The sequence below is a fragment of the Sphaerodactylus townsendi genome, linkage group LG03 (genome assembly GCF_021028975.2).
Source record: "Sphaerodactylus townsendi isolate TG3544 linkage group LG03, MPM_Stown_v2.3, whole genome shotgun sequence".
Classification (NCBI taxonomy): Eukaryota; Metazoa; Chordata; class Lepidosauria; order Squamata; family Sphaerodactylidae; genus Sphaerodactylus; species Sphaerodactylus townsendi.
In genome coordinates this window covers 45,897,195-45,916,328 of record NC_059427.1, presented here as the reverse complement: position 1 = coordinate 45,916,328, position 19,134 = coordinate 45,897,195, and the positions used below count along the sequence as shown (strand labels likewise).

The 19,134-nt window shown below is 43.1% G+C and overlaps 2 protein-coding genes across 2 annotated transcripts in view; one reads left to right on the top strand and one right to left on the bottom strand.

The window, feature by feature from the left end:
- Window positions 1-1,561, bottom strand: part of LOC125429223 (cullin-associated NEDD8-dissociated protein 1-like) — a 40,062-nt gene extending 38,501 nt beyond the window's left edge. The window contains exon 1 of the mRNA XM_048490140.1: window positions 1,298-1,561. Coding sequence (XP_048346097.1) covers window positions 1,298-1,365 — 68 coding nt within the window. The 5' untranslated portion in view covers window positions 1,366-1,561. The remainder of the gene's footprint in view (window positions 1-1,297) is intronic.
- Window positions 1,562-5,278: 3,717 nt separating this feature from the next.
- On the top strand, window positions 5,279-18,136 carry SEC13 (SEC13 homolog, nuclear pore and COPII coat complex component). The gene is made up of 9 exons (XM_048491735.1): window positions 5,279-5,431; window positions 7,163-7,207; window positions 8,585-8,700; window positions 10,270-10,421; window positions 11,544-11,677; window positions 12,588-12,721; window positions 13,070-13,190; window positions 14,885-15,031; window positions 17,463-18,136. The coding sequence occupies exons 1-9, from the start codon at window positions 5,429-5,431 to the stop codon at window positions 17,571-17,573; spliced, it is 963 nt and encodes a 320-aa protein (XP_048347692.1). The 5' UTR covers window positions 5,279-5,428; the 3' UTR covers window positions 17,574-18,136.
- The last annotated feature ends 998 nt before the right edge of the window (window positions 18,137-19,134 follow it).

The window sequence follows — 19,134 nt, the reverse complement described above, 5'->3', positions numbered from 1 at the left end:
GACGGAATGGATGTTTTAATACATACTTCATAAACAATCATCCTCAAATACACAAGCCAAAATAAAAAAACCTCTCTGACAATCCTACTACTACTAACTCCTAGATGCATCTCTATATTGAAGTCTCCTGTACAGTTGCCAGTCTCCAGGTGGGGGCTAAAGTTCTCTCAGAATTATGACTGATGTCCACAGAGCTCAATTCACCTGGAGAAAATTACAAGCTTTGGAGATTAGGTTCTATGGCATCATATCAGAGCTGATCTCTCTCCCTTAGCCAAATTCTGTCCTCTGGTTCTACTTCCAAATTTCCAGGCCTCTCCAGACTTGGATTTGACAACCATAGCCTCATATGCTAAGTGATCTGGTAACAGTCCATTCCAGAAACATTAATGCTGAATTCCAGTTGCCTCAGCTGAAACCAATTTAGGCCACAAGTCTCACCAGAATTAACCTAATTTCCTTCCCATTAACTTGCTGGGATGCCACCAGTTCCAGTAAGACTAGGTACAATGATTTAATTGTTTTGTTCACTGATCTATAAATCTACTTCAACTTAGTTTTACCTCTGTCGTTCGATCACAACATAAAACCACCCATATTTAATCCACAGCTTATTTTTGTTTGTCACTTTTAGAAAATTATGTAAAATTGATCACTGGTCGGTAATGTTTACATTCCAGCTTAATAGATCAAACAGTGGGCTAGTGACCATTACTTCCCAGCTGTGTGATACTCTATGAAGGCTCAAGATCACATTTGTTTTTCTTCAGACAAGACAGTGAAGGCAGCCAATCATCTCCCAAGACTCCCAACCAGTAACAGCTGATTCTTCTCCCCCCTCCCCTCCAGTGCAGCTGTCTAGCAGTGCATCTCTATCTCAGTCCCGGAGGAGGGACATAAAAGGAATGTTTGCTATTAAGGGGCCGCAAGAGAAATTCTAGGATGTAGTATTTTCTTTGCCGCCCCGGAAGCTTGCGGTACATTACATATCTGCCTTATTGGCTCTGCATAACATCTCCTGCAGCAGGGGTGAGCTTTTGTACTGATTATAGCTAGCGATTCTTCTCAGTTCCTCAGCCTTCCTTTTCTTCCTTACAAGGTTTTCTTTTTTCTTCCTTTCTTTTTTTGCTGCAGTTATTAAAAAACCCTCCCCTCCCTCCATAGATCTCCCACCATTCGAAACACACACGTGTGCAATTCACTGATGTGGGAGGAGGGGGCAGACCCAAATCTGAAAACACAACTCTGCATTCACCCCACGCCCACATCCCCAACCCTAAGTAAGCACAGATCCTACCTAAAATCTTTGTCGGTGGATGTCATCTTCTCCAGGAGGTTGGAAATATGATAGGATATGTTAGTCATCTTGGACAGCTGGCTCTGGAAGGTGATCTTTTCTCCACTGTGTTGCTGTCTTAAAAAAATAATAAAGGGAGAGTTGGAGTTCCTTGCTTCCCTAAGAAGGGGTTCTGTCTGCTGGGGATCTGCATGGAGAATATGGCGACAAGAGGGACACAGTGAGACAGGGGTAGTGTTTTCCCCCCTCCCCCTCCCCGTTAGAAGTCGCTGGAAAAGCTGAGCCCTTGTACTGTTATCATAGGATATATATAGCCTATAGTCGGAGCCAGAGCTGAATTGTGGGCGCCACCTACCGACAGACATCTGCATCCTCTCAAATTACAGGCGAGGGAAAAGGAGGAAGCAACACTTTAGACTTACCTCTTCAGTGGAGCGAAGTTATCCAAGCTGGTTAGGTCACACCCCCTGTCGTTCAGGCAGGGCTTTGCAAACTTTATGTAGATTATACTGCTCAACAAGAAGCCGACTTCTCCAGTTTTACAAGCCCTGATTCAACCATTCACTCTACTACACCTTCCAATCTCATGTATGTGTGTATGTATGTGTGATCCAATGCATTTTGGGGGAAGGGGAGTGGAATGTGGATGACTTTGCCCTGCCAAAGAAAAGACACCTCCACAGTAAGTCCAAAGTGTCGTTCTCCTATGTTGGGCCTTCAGTCATCCAAGCTGATTATGTACGCTTAGTATAGTGTGGGTTCCTTGTTCCCACAAGCAGTTCTAGAACCTCTAAAATGCTTTAGAACCTAAGAGGTCCTACCTTATGTTAGTTCAATGCCTGCTGCAGAACCCATCTGCCAAACACCACCTCTGATGACCTCACTTGGTCCAACCTGTAGTACTGGGCAAATGTTGAAGCCGAGAACCACATTGCTGCTCTGCATATTTTGTCAACAGGGGAGAAAAGGGTCATCAGAAACCTTGGACTGCATGTTAACCTTCTTCAACAGCCTGTTCATCAGGTTGGAAGAGCTGAGCAGAATCCTCCTGGTCCCAGTCTTTCCTGGATTATACACACTGCTCCCTGTCCAAGTCAGGGGCTACTGATAATCTAATGGATAGGAAGTTCTCTGCATTGATCTCCAGGCTCTGTTGTGAATTTCTGGCTCTCTTTGCTGCCCATGAGTGAATTCTGGATGATTCAGAGTCTGAGGAAATGGCCTCCTCCTCCTCGCTTTGTTCTCCCAGGTCCCTAGTAGGCATGCATCGTCTTTTCAGGGCTGGCTTTGTGATATGGGATCTCTTTCATGGCTTCGCCACTTCGTCAGCCATAGGTACAGGGGGAGGGGGGTCAGGGCCCATTGCATTCCCTCACAGCTTGGAACATACATCTCCCACTGGCCTCACCAGTCCTGCTACCAGCCACCAAGGTGCAATTGGAAGCATGCTCGCCTGCTGAGGAGCCCAAAGGGGAGGCTGGATGGATGAAAGCCATGCAGTGCTGGTCCCAACCCCGCTATCACTCCAGGAGCCATCATACCTTGTGAAGAAGGTTGAGGGGTGTGAATGTGAGTTCTCCAACTCTGTGGGAATCACCTTCAAGCAGATTGTGTGAGGGGCAGTCGATTGCAGTACCCAGGAGGTTTGGGAATGCTTGCTGTGGTTCCTGTGCTTGCAGCAGAACAACAGGGGGATCCAGGCGTATTGGACACTCATACCTCACCAGCTCCCGCTGGTTACTTGAAGTCCCTTTACCAGGATCAGAGCTGTGGAAGTAGCTCCTGACTGAACAGACAGGGCTATCCAAACTGGAGAAGTTTGCCCCCTGCTGTGCAGTACAATCTATGCAAAATTTGCATAGCTCTGCCTGAACTACTGGGGGTGTGATCTAACCAGCTTGGATGATTGAAGCATCACTGTTGGAGAACAATGTTCTTCTAACTCCACCCCAGAGCCTTACCTTGTCATTGCTGCAGTACAACTGCAGGTGTTTGCAAACACACACTGTAATCAAGGGAAGATTGTTTAAAAACTAAGAAGTTCCAGCATAAAAATACTTCTAGCACTAACACGGAGATCACTTGGAATAAAAACTAGGTGTAGAGGGTTATTGGGTTAACAGTGGTTGTTGCTACATTATTCACAACACTTTTAATTTAACTAGGATCTCTGGCCTTTTTTTAGTGCACATTTACATTTCTGTAAGAAATTGACTTGAAAAGACTTTACAGCCAGATCCTAAACAGTAAACAACTGCCTGTGCTTTTAACAGGATCAAGTTGTTAAATGGGCATTTGGGAAGTACCGCTATGTCCGTTTATCCTTACCCACAGTCTTGCGGGTACCATTGTCCCTATTTTAGTAACAGAAAACAGACACTAACAAGGCACTGCTAAAAGCACTTTCCTGGGAATTAGCCCCATTCAGTACACTTCAGTAAGATTCTGAGTAGACCTCCTTATAATTGTCCTTTAAGAAAATAGTCTGAGACAGAAAAAGTTAGAGGATTGCACTTAGGTTGCCAACCTCCCAGTGACACTTGGGGATTTCCCAAAATCAATACTGATCTCCAGATAACAGAGAACAGTACACCTGAGAAAAGACTGCTTTAGAGAGTGGGCTCTGTCATATTTTACTCCAGTGATGTCTCTCTCCCCCCAAACTCCAACCCCTAGCTCCATCTCCAAAATCTCCAGGAATTTCCCAATTGAAAGCTGGCAACCCCAACTACCTTTTCAGTATGACACATATTTAACAGTAGCATAGACTTTTTCAGCACTTTCAAGATTTTGCTACCATTGCAAATTAAACCTGCCAAACCAGGAACACTGAAAACAATTCCAGCCATCCTAGAGCTTAAGTGGGAATAAGCAATGATTGTTAGCAATTTTAATTTCTTCATCATCATCTTTAAAGTTGTACAATTCCCAGTAGTCATTAATTTTGTCTTCTGGGTGTTCAGCTGTATTCCTGCTTTTTGGCACTTCCTTCACCAGCAGTTGTTTCAAGTATTCACTGTTTTCTGCCAGTAATGTGGTATTATCTTCATATTTCACAACTGTTCCTATCTTCAACTTATTTTCACTCATGCTTCTTTTAGCATTAGATGTTAAAATGAGTCAGGAACAGTGTTTTGTGAAAATGTATTCTCCATGAAAAATTACCTTCCAGTAAACAAAACTTCTCTACTGGGAAAAAATATACAAAGCAGTAAAAATTGCAGTTATCCAGTGGTTAAAATATGAAATGTGGATCTCAGAAAACTACAGTAAAATCCCACCCCAGCCAACACTTAACAGGTGATCATATGAACATAATTATTGCTTAGCCTTACTAACTTAAAAAAGAAATAACTGATAATGGAAGTATGGACATGCTGTTTTTTAAAGACAGGCTTTAATTCTAAATAATAATTTTATCCAAAATATTGTTGCTTTAGGGGCTATGACAGTTACTCTACATTATGGAAGGAAAAGTAATTGGTTACATCTCTAACCATCCTAGGAAACCTTTTCTATGAGTACACTTCACTGATTAGAAATGGGACTTATTTCTGAATCTACCTACTTAGGTTTGCTCCAAATGTGTCCCATAAAGCAAAACATTTGTAAAGGCTGTAGCCCCTGATTTTCACGAAGACGAACTTGGCTTTCCACAACCCATTATTTCAACCTAACCTATTTCACAGGGAGATAATGTCATAGGGCAGCAAACCCATGCACATCCCTGTGAATTCCTTGAATAAAGATGGAGCTAGAACGGAGTCGTCCAAATAGTTTAGTTTTACAAAATAAGACGTGAGACTGAGACAGAAGAGCTGAAAGCTTTGACTAAAGAGTGACTAGGCCTCCAAGCTTTCAGGACCCCCCCCGCCCCCCCCGTGCCCCAGTAGTCGCTGAATAGTGGTCTGTTCCCGAAGTATGCTGGACAGAAGAGGGGGGGCCTTGAGCCCCATCAGGGAAGAAACCAGGGCCAAGCAGCAGGCGGAACTTTTGTGCATCGGCGTCATGCCGGCCGGAAAGTTTTCGCCGTTGCACGCGGAGCTCTAGGGCGAACTGCCACGTCTAAGAGCAGCCGGGAGACCAACTCTAGCAATTTGGGTCAGTCCCGCCGAGGACATTGTCGTCGCCATGGTGAGAACGGGGGGTGGGGGGGCTGAGAGGGGCTGTTGCTCGACTATATGTCTAGATCCGGAGAAAGAGCAGAAACCTTTCCCCTGACATTTCGCCTATCTTGGAGGGCTGCTCCCGGCGACGCAGATTCGCACACCCTTTTTCCTGCCCTTGTCTAATCTGTAAGGGACCTCCTAACTACATAAGGTTTCCCTGACTAGCCCGAGGCACGGAGGGATGTCAGTAGTCTCCGGGGGGGGGGGGGGGGGGGTCCAGTTGCTTTAATAAAGCCTTAGTGAGATGTTATCTGCCTTTTGAGGTTGCCTAAGCCATGCCATGAAAAGCGTCAGCTGCCTATTTCTGCACATTAATTCCATGTTAAGGGGACTGGACTCACTCCCCACTGTTGTTAAGTCCTCCATGCATTCCCATTTCTGTGTCTTTGCTAAGTCTGGCCACCTCAACATGCCCCTCCCACATTTCACAAGTGAAAACAGGAATATTTTTGCCTCTGTTCCCTTCAATGATGAATATATAAAAATAGAGGCTAGGATTGTGAAAGCTCCTCATATACCAGTTATCTCTATGTGAGCCCCTCCCAGTTACAAATGGTCCTCCACCATTTTAACCTGCTGGCATATTTGGAATTCTGACACACAGCAAGGTGGGCACAACTATGAAATGGCTACGACAGGAGGCAGAGACAACCACAAAATGATTGCCACAACTTCACTTCAGAAACACAATGGAGGTCCTTGTGCTGTGATGGCTGTTGCTGCCGATGCAACATTTTAAAAAATTGAGCAGTTAGTCAGATCTCCAATAGTTGATCAGAAGCCTTGCTGGGTAAAAGCTCATTTCTGAAAAACACTTAGCAGGCACTAGAAAAGATGTTGGTGGGCACTTAGGGATCCCTGGACTAACAGCTTTACTCTCCAATAGAATGCTGTTCATCAACCTTTACAACATTGCAGCATGTTCTATCTTAGAAGGTATACTAGAGAAAATGTGATGGTTAATCTTAACCATTCAGAACAAGCCAGCTATGGTCCATTCATGTTCATACATTTAGCAAATATCCTGATCTCCACTTTATACAGATCCTGGACATGGAATTGTAATCTGAAGGATAACAATCCCAGCAACTAATACCACACCGGCCAAAGACAGATGAGAACAAAATGGGGTGCTAGTTTACTAGATGTGGGCTCCAGAAAACAGAGACTGCCCATGGTAAATAAAGGCCATTGGAAGAGAAGCTGTGTTTGCACCAAGAATCACTGAGTGTTCACGTCTCCTGTACACATTGCTGAAGGCTCTTCCCTATCTGTTGCATTCATTTATTCAGGGATAGTTTGTCCTGTACTGAATTACAAAGCAAAGAAGATGTATGTTCTTTTAATTAAAGATGTAGTAGATGGTATCATTTATATTTAGAACCATTGCCATTATAACTTAGGATGCCTGAATGTAATAGTAAATGAGGAAGATCTAGAATTAATGTTAACTGTAGTAAGAACTGAAAGAACAGAAGAAAAACATGGTGACAATACTAGATCTGACTAAGGATGTACTAACATTAACATCTTTTTCCCCCTCCAGTAGTCAGGCAGACGCCTTGTAAACAAAATATGTTTGTAAACAAAAAATAAGTTTGTAAACAAAGTATGCCTTGATTTACCACTGGATTAAAATCTAGGCTTGGAGCCTGTTACTGATTTCACCATTTCCAACTATACATTTTCTCATTAGGTGTCTGTAATTAATACAGTGGATACTTCCCATGAGGACATGATAGTAAGTATTTTATTCCCCCCCCCCCTTTCCCAGTAAGAATGTTCCCTCCATAAAAGAATGTGGAATTTATTCTGTGTGTCAGCCTTAAGATAACTCTTCACTGGTCACCCCTTCCCACTCTGAAGGAAGAGAGGAGAAACAGTCTCAAGTCTGTGTGATTTTTCAGGGTGAGGGAAATCTTGGTTGATTAGAGGAAGCAGAGTGTAAATTGATGAGCATCCTTAGAGCCACCCATTGTTTTCTGCCAGGAGGCTTTGGGTTTTAATATGTTTAAGAATATAAGGATGCCCTGTTGTTGTCTCCTACCACTGCTATTCAGTGGTTTACTTCCTCTTAGATTTTTTAAATTCTGTATGAGCCAGAACTGTTGAAAGATATGATGTGCTCTGTAGTGACATTTCTTGTTTTTTTAAGAAACCGGGAACATGTTGGTGTATATGGAGGAGAATTATAGTACTTGCTGCTTCTATGAATGTATACTCTATGCATCTGATGAAATCTGACTCACAAATAGCTAATACTAGAATACATTTTGTTAGACTTTAACCTGTCGCTGTTTAATAATAGGAATTGCAGGGCCTGGCTGACTCACATGGTGGGGAGATAGGATTAAAAAAAACAAAACTACAATCCACTAGAAATATCTACACTGCTATGTCTCGAGTTTGTATAAAAATAGGCATCTGTTTGAGTTGTCCTGTGCATCAATTGGACTCCTGCAAGCAATGTGCTTTAGCACTATGTTTATATCATGTGATGAGCTCTTCTCCAGAACAGGTACCTTCTGGATAAGTAGTGAGCAGCTTATCTGTCCTGGCAATCAGTCGATCTGCTAACCATCATACTCTAGGTCAGTGGTGGCGAACCTATGGCACTCCAGATGTTCATGGACTACAATTCCCATTAGCCCCTGCCACAGGTTCGCCACCACAGCTCTAGGTTGTATTCTATATTACTGTCACTTGTCTGGCCATGGTGCACGAAAATACTATCTAGTTTAGTTTTAAAATTTTTAGCTGGCAACAAGGGCGAGTTTCACATTGTTTCTCCAGTAATAATTCTAAAATTCTTCAGATTCCAAACCCCTCTACCGACCAAAGGAGACAGAGCGAATGAGTAGTTGGGTGCTCTAGCCTGTTTTTGCCTGTTTTCCCCGTTGTCATCACTATTCCCCATTCTTCAACTGCTACAATATTGATTGCCATCTTGGTGTAGCGTTACCCACATCTTCTTTTACCATAAAATACTATAAACAATTAAAATGACTCACTCTTTGCCATTCTACTGTGACTGCTGTCATTGAATACATTGAATACATTAGTATGATTAAAATGAGAGTTGACAGATGATCATGAAAGCTTTGTAACTACTTCCCAGCATGATGCGCAGATGGATTATTATGGCACTCGGTTGGCAACCTGCTCCTCAGACAGATCAGTGAAAATATTTGATGTCAGGAATGGAGGACAAATTTTGATAGCTGACTTAAGAGGGTGAGTGAATTCAAGGCTTCATGGCCCATTTTCACCTTTTTCTTATCCACAAAATAAGTAACTTTGTTGACACTGTGGTGAATTTTTGTTTTGTTTAGGCTTTTGCTATATCAAGTGTCGGGGTGGGGGGTCTGTTTGAACGAAAGGATTTTTAAAATGACCAATAGGTCTGTAATTCATTGTATCTTCTATTTGTATTGCAGGTACTAGTGTATGTAAATTCAGATGTTGTGTGAATGAAAATTAGGTGGTAGAGGTGATGGGAGGGAATCTGTATGTACATCTTTACTGGGTTAGCTGTTCCATAGAGGAACAAACAAGCAAGGGAGAGAGAGGGAAGGGTAGAACAAATCTTAACCACTTGGTTGAGAAACCAGCAAGCTGAAGTAGACAGGAGAGAGTTTTGAATGAGCTTTCTCTAGATTTCCTTTTGTCCCCATTTTCCATGTCTTTTGCCTTATAAGGGTGCCTGAGAGTTGCATATTGGTAAGTGATGCTATTGATTCTTCAATTTGGGCCTTGCTGTGTAGGCCATCATGTGGAGCTGTTGCTATGAAGAGCAAAGCCTTTCCAGTGATGACTGTACAAATCAGAACCCTAGAAGGCATTGGAAGAGGGATCCTTCTTTTGCTGGCTTTGGTTTGTGTGGTTGAGAATTTCTGTAGGGTGATTTTGTTGCATGTACGCATCCGGTTCCCTGTTGTTGTGTGTGGATCTTTTTAATTCTGTCATTTTTGTAGAAAGAAATTCCCCTCCCCCCTCACCCCTCACCCCTCACCCCCTCACAAACAGGTATTTGCTCTTAAGGGTGAGCCATTAATTAAAATAATATCCTCACAATCCACTGCAACCTGCGCGTTGTTTTTTGCTCCTTGGCTTTCACATTGAGATTTGTTTTTATCTGTAGCTTTAAGAAGAAGAGTTTGGATTTATACCTCCTCCATTTCTCTCCTGTAAGGAGACTCAAGGCAGCTTACAAATTCCTTTCCCTTACTCTCCCCACAACAGACACTTTGTGAGTTAGGTGGGGCTGAGAGAGTTCTGAATGAACTGGGCCTATCCCAGGGTCACTCATCAAGAATGTAGGAGTGGGGAAACAATCCCAATTCCCCACATAAGAGTCTGCTGCTCATGTGGAGGCGTGGAGAATCAAACCTGGTTCTCCAGATTAGATCATTGCTCTTAACCACAAAACCACATTGGCTCTTTAAGTACTTGTACAATTGTGAATGACTTCAAAATGCCATGGATATATTGTTGTTGTTGTTGTTAGTTTTATATACTGCCCTCTCCCGGAGGGCTCTGGGCAGCGCACAACGTTTTAAATATCTAGGTAGAACACAATTTAAAACATAAACAATTTACAAATATAAATAAACATTTGTATGGCTCTATTAAGATTAAAACAGCTAAAAGCCCTATTAAAACAGCGTTCCAGTGTTCAATATATGGCATCCGACAACTAAACCCTCCCAGATATATGATCGCCAGAAATGAAAAGTCTTAGCATGCAAATAGTTTTCCTCTTAAACCCTGCATTTTTAAATTATTTATTCATTTATTTTATAGACATGAAGGGCCAGTGTGGCAAGTTGCCTGGGCTCATCCCATGTACGGAAACATCCTGGCCTCCTGTTCCTATGACCGAAAGGTTATCATTTGGAAGGAAGAAAATGGTACCTGGGAAAAGACATATGAATACCCAGGACATGATTCTTCAGGTATGGATGTTATTTTTACAATACTTGTGCTCAAGTGTTACACTTCACTACAGAAGTAGTTTGTAATTATTAGAAGCTGATAATAATTTTGTTCCGCTGTAGCAGTCACGGACTTTACTCCCTTGTCACAGGCCTCTCTTCCAACCCTGAACAATCTGGCCATTAGGGGTGTACCTGGTCACAATATGAGGGGTTTTTTTTGGTGGGGGGAGGGTGGAGTGGGGTAGTACATCTTATTACTTTCTCTTTCTGGACACTTCTCTGTTGCACAAGCTGTCCCCCAAGATTTCTCTTTCTGAAACAGCTAAACTTAGTATCGTGTTCTCATTCAGTAGTATATTGTACTTACATCAGGAGTGGAGTTTCCAGTATCCAGTTTTGTGACCTTTCTGAAGGCTTATGTGTCATGATCCTGCCAGGTATAAACATGTCAGAGTAGTTTTATCCTTACCAACCAAATACTTTGTTGGGAGTTCACTTTTTTTCTGTGCAACCTGAAACCGGGTACAGGAAACTGTTCCTGTTAAAAAAAACAAAAAAACTTTTATCTGACGCGGGGAACACCCACAATTCTACTTTCTGTTCTTTTACTGCGCATCTAAAAAGTAAATCTGATCCTAATAAGTCACTGTGTAAACAAATGACTGGTTCAGAATGGCTGGAGTGATTGAAGCTGGTCGACAAGATTGGAAATTGAGGCAGAATGCTGTTTTTATAACAGTTGAACTTGGTATTAAATCATTTTTGCACCCAGCGGGTTTTGCCTTCTTCCTTTTTTTCCCAGTGACTACACCGCCACTTCGAATTCACCATCAGCGTTTGCAGACGCAGAATAGTAGCATCGCACAAATTAGCTGCTCATGATAAAGCAGTTGTGGGGATAACAAACTGCATATTATCATTAAAGTGGGTCGACCACCACACAAAAAAATGATGGGGGTTGTCTCTTTTATCATAGCTTTTCAGCAGTCTGGCAGTGTAACCAGTCTTTTGTCCCACATGATGTTTTGGCTACATTTGCCACATCCACACGTATCTATTAAGATGAGGGAGCACTTGCTTTCCCCTGAACTTCTAACTGGTTTGTGTAATAATCCATTCCGTTTCTTTCTTGTCTGGCAGTGAATTCTGTGTGCTGGGCACCACAAGACTATGGATTGATCCTGGCTTGTGGAAGCTCGGATGGGGCCATTTCTCTGTTGAGCTACACTGGCGATGGACAGTGGGAAGTGAAAAAAATTGGCAATGCGCACACAGTAAGTACACAGACATTCCATGCCAGTTTTGCTACTACAAGGTCCCAAGTTAAGCTTCCTGAGTTCCATGCATTGGGCTGTACGAGCCAAGAATGTCGGCCGCTCTATTAGGATGCTATATAGCTCAGTCCTTCTGCATTCACTTTGCTTGTCCAAGGTCTTGTGTTCAGTCTCTAGCATCTCTACAAAACGAGTGACAGAACTAGGAGAAACCATTGAGGGAAAGCAGGTTCAGCAGACGGTTGGTCATGCAGTGTCAGACAATTTCACATGTTCACAGAAAATAACACGGACATTTTAGATTTGTTGATTTAGAACCCTACTTACTTTCTGAATGCACATCTAATTTGACATCCAGCCTTACTTTCTGAATGCACATCTAATTTGACATCCAGTAGGTTTGGCTGGCCAAAAGGCCGTAATAATAAATATCTGACATCCAGTAGGAAAGCCCAAATTACCTTTGGATATGTACCACCCATAAAGTGGTCCAAGTGAGCACAAGTCTGCATTGGTCTGTCATGGCCTTTAAAGTCAGAAAACTTTAGGAGGCACTGTGCGTATCTGTAGTTTGCAACTGTGCAGCGCTATGAGTGCTGTATATGTTTTCTCAATCTGCCCTTTCTTTAAAGTGCGACTGCAAGAGCAGCATGGCTCCTAGCTTTAAGGGAGCAGAACAAGAGTTCAAGGGCTCAAAATCTCTCTGCTGCTCTAACAACTAAAGTTTTCCCCAAAGTTCTTAGTTTTCCATAATTTGTGCTATATCAATCTTCTGGTGTTTTGCGTTAAGAGGAGTAAAAAGAGAAGGTTCAAGCAACTGCTTCAGGTGAAGTCAGCCTATCCTGTTCAGTAAGTGACTCAGCACGATGACACTGTGGTTGCAGAAATCGTGTGATTTTCTCTCTAATAGATTGGCTGCAATGCTGTTAGTTGGGCCCCTGCAGTTGTCCCAGGAAGCCTTTTAGAGCAGCCGTCAGGCCAAAAGCCAAACTACATCAAACGCTTTGCATCGGGGGGCTGCGATAATCTCATCAAGATTTGGAAGTAAGTTGTCTTCCCATCAAACAGATGAAAATGTATCTGCGCTTCTCTCATGTTCAACTTTCCACCCTCAGGTCATTTTTAAAATCTCCCTGTTGATTCTCCATCCTCAGGCTCATGTTCTCCATCCTTTACCTTGTTTGTTTTCACATTCGGTCATCACCCAGGCCCCTAATGAGCAGGATGGTGTCTGCTCACTCTGTAAAGACTGTGCAGGATCACCAAACAGTTCACTTCTGTTCGAGGAAGCTGGAGAGATGAAATTTGTGGAAATAATGATGAGCAGGCAGATGCTTTTGTTTGTGTTGCCTCCTCTCAATTTGCATTCCCTCCCTCCCCCAATCTTGTTAGAGAAGAAGACGGCCAGTGGAAAGAAGAACAAAAACTAGAAGCTCACAGTGACTGGGTCAGAGATGTGGCCTGGGCTCCCTCCATAGGCTTGCCAACAAGCACTATTGCCAGTTGCTCCCAGGTATGGTTCAATGCTTAATGTTTAATTCATATAGCCAGGGTATAGTGGCCAGATCTCCAAAGACTGGCAACTCCTGTTTAAACCAATGCATTTGAAACAATTAAATCCCATTTATTTTTATTAGATTGTAAATGTATTGGAATATGTGTGTACCCTGCTGTAGCTGTGAACCAAGAAAGCTTAGAACTCAAAACATCATAGTACTACAAACAAATCTTAATACTGTGAAAATATTCAGAGACATGCAGATGGAAGCAGCTGCTCATAAAATGTTCTTCTTCCAAGGTGCATCAAAAAACTATGTGTGTTTTGTAATAATTGCAGGCTATCACGATAAGCACTGGGCTCACCTCAATCTCTTTAGCAAAAAGGACCTTGATCAGAGTCACTGTAGTCTATCTTGGAGCTCCATCCAAAGGAAGGGACCAATCTGCTCATGGGATTGGCGCACTGCCACGCTAGCAGATTTGCTCTCCTTGAGGCACTTACCCCAGCTGAGGGGCAATTCTGCCGGCATGTGGCCATCACTCCCCCTCCCCCCAGAACTGGTCACTGCCCAGCATCTCGGCCACTACAGGCATAGCAGGGGCAGGCTGGGGCATGGATAGGAAAGGAGCTGATTTTAGTCGGCTCCCTCCTGGCCTTTGCCAGTGTTACACTGGCAGGCCATACTCTGGATTTAAGCCACCTTTTTGGGTTGTTTAAGTCCATTGAAGCCCATAGAGGCTTTTCGGTGGCAGGGGGGCTTTTTGACTTTTCGAGCCTCCCCATGCTACCATGAAGCCTCCTTGGGGTCTGTGGCTGGGCGCCTGGCTCTTGGATGGGGCTGTCCATGTGTTGGGGCTCACATCAGGAAAATCTGACTGTTAAGATCTGCATGGCTCTAGGCCACAAAGGGATAAAGTCAGTACCTTGAATCAGGTAGCCAGGTTAACCACTGACAGACTCGGCACTGGCATTTGAATAGGTGAATAGCAGTTTTCTGTCTTTGCAGAAACCTTTTAAAAAGTGTTCAATGGTAGCCCAAACCCACTTCTTTCAGAACGCTTCCTATGACGCATAGTCAAATATCTGGGTTTCTCCTCCATACACTCATTTTTTAACAGAAGCCATAAGTGAATATTTGATCCGATTTATACCTAATGACTCTGTGGCTACACAGGCAACTACCTTTACCTTACCTTTCAGTAGGCTAGTTTTCAGCAGCTCTGCATTAGTATTTTGTTTGATTAAGTGCACCTGACATCTACAGAAATACCCTGTGATCTCTACCACCAGAGTGCAGTGTGTATTGCATGTTTGTATTCTCTGAGGTATCACAATCTCTCTACATGCAGAAAACAAGCATACTGGGGATAAGATTTTAATCTTAGCCTTTCTCACAACATAATAGCTATCCACGATCAGGGAGTCTTTGGAGTTGGGGTGCATTCAGATGAAATCTCCCTCTTTGCAGTGTAAAGCAATCTTGTCCAGAAAGGATTATGCCTAATCTATCTGCTAGAAGCATACAGTGTACTTATGAATCAGGAAGTGCTGGCCTGAAGTAACTGTTTGAAGTGGTTCCATGTGTGTCTTAAGATTTTGTGTCACAATGCCCATGTAAGGACCCAGTGAGATCATCTTCTTGCTGCACGTGGCCCTAACTGTGTGAGTTTCTGCTTGTCCTGGCAGTTTTGTTTGCTTTGTCCTAGGATGGCAGAGTGTTTATCTGGACATGTGATGATGCCTCTGGAAATTCATGGTCACCCAAACTGCTGCATAAGTTCAATGATGTTGTTTGGCATGTTAGCTGGTCGATCACTGCAAATATTCTTGCAGTATCAGGAGGAGACAACAAAGTGAGTATTCAGATAGCTTAAATCTTACTTTTTGACCTGGTGGCCCTTAGCAGGGCTTAAGCCTGTTTTATGGGGTGAGCAGTTTATAAATCAAATAAATAAATCATCTAACAGGTGGAAAAGGCTGTTAATTGTAGATTTTGTTCCAGATATTTCAATTGGAACAAGTTTACTGGTAGTAATTGAACAAGACTTCTCTAGTATCAAATTAAGACTACACTTCTGAGATAGAAGTCTCCCTTATCACATTAAGTTAAGCTGTGGCCCCTGGTGTCGGGGCTGTATATACAGAAAATGGTGCCCAGGATAAGCTCTCAAACTGAGCCCCCCTCCCCCCCACACACACACCTACCTCTTGAGATCTGGATGTTAAAACTACCCCTATTGATGCATCCCAAGATCACATTAGCCTTTTTTGTCGCTGCATCACATGGACTGCACATATTTAACTAACTGTTCACCACTACCCCAAATTCTTGTTCCCACACACAGTAGTGTATCCTCCATCCAGTGGGGGGAGGGAGAATTGCAGCAGTGAGGAAGATTGCCCACATCTGCCCCTGCTGCCGCAAAAAAAAAAGGCCTCTGGTTGCTCTGGCCTTGTACCCAACTCCAGTCTCCTCCTGACCACAGCACCACTCCCCTGAACATGAGTTAATTTTAAAATAACCAGGGGCTTTTATTTCAGTGGCTGGGGGTGGGGTGGACATGGGCCACTTTCCCCTGCCCCGGTGTCCTACCATGACAGAAGCCTCTTGTTTCTTTAAAATTAAAATTAACTTACTTCCAGGTAGCAAGGCCAGGCTAGATCAGTCAGGGTGGCGGCTTTTCCTGCACCCTCCCAGGAGTGTCTGGAGCTGAAGCCCCTGCTTGTTATGTGTCTGTCTGGTCTCTGATCAAGGACAGCCAGGCAGCTGTCAGACCAGGGACCAGCAGTAAGTTTTTATACACCAAACATAAGGCTCTTTGGGGAACATACTGGGAGGGGTGGTTTTGCAGATATGAAGGCCCCAGATTGTTCAGAGTTTTGAAGGTTAGTACCAAAACTTTGAACCTGATTCAGGTACCCCACCTGGAGCACTGGCTGGCTGTGTGCTCTCCCAAGGTGTCCCAGTAAGGACTCGAGCAGTTGCATTTTGTACCAGCAGGAGTTTCCTGATCAGTCTCAAATGTAGCTCTGTGTAGTGAGTTACAGTAGTAATCCAACCAACGCCTTGAAAACCCTATAGGGTTGCCATAAATCATCTGTGCCTTGATGACACTTTCCATCCCCAAGGTTTGCAGAAATACATAAAAGGTGTTATCAGTGATGGTTATGCATAACATGATGAAAAAATAAATCTGGAATTCAGGAAATGTGTGGGGCAGCAGGGCAGAGAGAAGTTCAGTTAGGGGAGTGTAGTGAGGGGGGAACTAGATGACCTAGATTGGGACAAAAATGATCATTGCCGGTCTGTCTTTTGTCAAATGTACTTTAATTTAATTTGATGACATCAATCTTTGATATATTAACATGCAGTAAGTTCAGAATGCCATTAATAGAAGAGGGGGTGCTATTTCCTTTCATCCCCCCTCTCTTCTGCAACCCTCTGATTTGCCCCTTGTGCCACTCTTGGTGATTCTCTATTGCCCAGAAGCATCATTTTGGGAAGATGAGTGGGCCGCAATAAAAGGCAGGGAAGTTCTGATCCGCTGGCTCCTTCTGTTAGTGTTCTGCTCCCTAGGTGGTTATTTAGGTGCCTGCGCCCGGCCAAAGCAGAATGTAAGACTCACTGACTCAGTTAACAGTTCAATACTTAAAGCTTTAATTGTAACAATGTTGACAGACCCTGACTCCTCCCGGGTCTAACTAAATAAAGGTTACTTTGTTGCAGAAACTTTCTAGAGTCTGGAATTTATTGTAAATACTATTGAGACTATAACATCTATTATTGTTTTACTTAAATATTGTGAATCTATATCATCTTTGACTGTCTATCTTGTTGCTGTCACCCAGCTTCCGTTGGCACCTAACTGCTGCTGTCACCCAGCTTCCGTTGGCCCCTAACTGCCAAATCAGACAGGTTGCTGGGTAATAACTGCCGTAGAACACCAGCCCTAGGGCTTCTTAAAGGGACAGAACTAAATTCGGTTCCCTCCCACTGAATACTGTACAAAACATAGCTAAACCCATACTAACTGTGGGGAAACTAAAGGGGAAATAAACAAAGGCTCTGTGGGGGCATGACAGTTAGCATACAATTTACTCTGGATCCAACCTACTGTGTTTGCTTTAGCTGCTTCTCAAGGAAGTCAGGTGGCTCCAGTGTTCAGAACTGCCGTCAACCAAAGTTTGTCTGGCTAAACATCTGTGTTGCTGTGTATGGTTAATTCTAACAGGAAGGAACCTAGGCAAAACTAAACCATCTCCTTCTGACTTTGTTTCTTCCAGGTAACATTGTGGAAGGAATCTGTCGATGGACAGTGGGCATGCATCAGTGATGTTAACAAGGGCCAAGGAGCAGTATCTGCTATTACAGAGGGACAGCAGAATGAACAGTGACACTTTGGCTTGCCAGCAATCTGGAATTATCCATACAAGGAAATAAACATGATTTTTACTACTTTTCTTATTAAACCAGTTGGTAAACCAGATCTGTCTTATTGGGATATTCAGTAAAAATGTATTTTCTGTGGAACATTCTGTAGCTCTTTTGGGTAAAATTACATGCCTTGGGATGCATTCTTAGCCTTAATTGCCCCTTTGTAACATTAAAGGCAGTCTGCACCGAAAGCCATACTTGGCATATCATTGCCTTGAATGAGAGTATTTTTCTCCAAGTTGTCCCTGTTCAGAAGAGATGTTTCAGTGACTCAATATTTCTCCGTCAGGATGATTTGCTTTACTAGCTACATTGTCTTTGACATCCAAAGGCTAGTCACGTTTTTCTGTTCAGCAAAAGAGGAAACTACTATATTCAAATATTTGATAGAAAATAATTTCAGCATAAGGTGAAAAGGAGGCTGGAGGAAGCTATCTTTTGTCTCGAGCTTCCTTTAATAAATATTTGGTTGAAACTATAAATACAAAATCTGACCTCCAATTTAATAAACTTGTTAAGCCACTATTGTGTACTGTTCTTGGTTTAAATTGTGTTGAATCCTGTTAAAACAGAGTAGCTAGCATTCTAATATAAGGCATCCTAGAAACTTCATTGAGATCCTCAAGTATAGCATAACTGTTGACATATAGGGACAGTGATCAGGCAAGTAGTACGCTATTTCTTCTTCCTCACCAGCCTCTCACATTATCATAGTACAGTAAAACATGAGCGTTCTGGGGTGACGAGTAGAGAGAGGCTTTTAAAAATGTTGATACCATGTTCGAAGCTATTATGAGGAAGGCACAAGGGACACAGATTTTTGGCATCATTACGAGTGGTAAGAAAAAATTGCCACAAAGCCAAGGAAAGTAGCGACAACGTAGGAAACAGTGGCAGGATACAAAAGAAGGCAAGTTGAATAGGTGTCCCAGGCTACCCTGCTGCACTGCCTTGTCAGTGGAAGGAGCTAAAGATGGATGGTGACTATGCCTCAGGTTTCTTGACAAGTCATCAGAATGGCGTGGTTCTTAATTTTCTTGAGAGACCCCTGCTGGGTTGGTTCATAGCCTGTTCACCAGTTACAAGCAGGAAACCAACTCCACAAAGGAATGTTTGACTGACAAACAAGACAGACAACCTCCTATGCCTTTTCCCAGACCCATTGCTGTGGTCTGAGGAGGTATTTGGGCCAGTTGTGTTGGCTGAACCTACCTCCCGGCCAGGTTATCCGGTTTCCTCTCTGTCAAATCTCCTTTAACCAGACAATTGAAACAGCAGTTGATGAACAAAGATTTCTTTATTGCAGGTAAGATAAGTCCCGTACAGTGCCAATACTTGATATTTTAAAGCATCCAGCACACCCATCTCCCCGCCCACCGTACAATTCCACAGCTGCACTACAGGCCAAAGCATGTGGTCTTCACTAGCTAGTGGAGAAGAGATTAAAAGCCAAGAAGCACCAGAACAATACTTTCACACAGCAGATTCACACAGACCAGAGTTCCCATCCCCCAGTATTCA

Excerpts from the sequence above, each read along its gene's own strand:
- SEC13 (XM_048491735.1), top strand. Across the intron at positions 11,678-12,587 it reads AAATTGGCAATGCGCACACA|ATTGGCTGCAATGCTGTTAG; the intron begins GTAAGTACACAG and ends TCTCTCTAATAG. Across the intron at positions 13,191-14,884 it reads CTATTGCCAGTTGCTCCCAG|GATGGCAGAGTGTTTATCTG; the intron begins GTATGGTTCAAT and ends GCTTTGTCCTAG.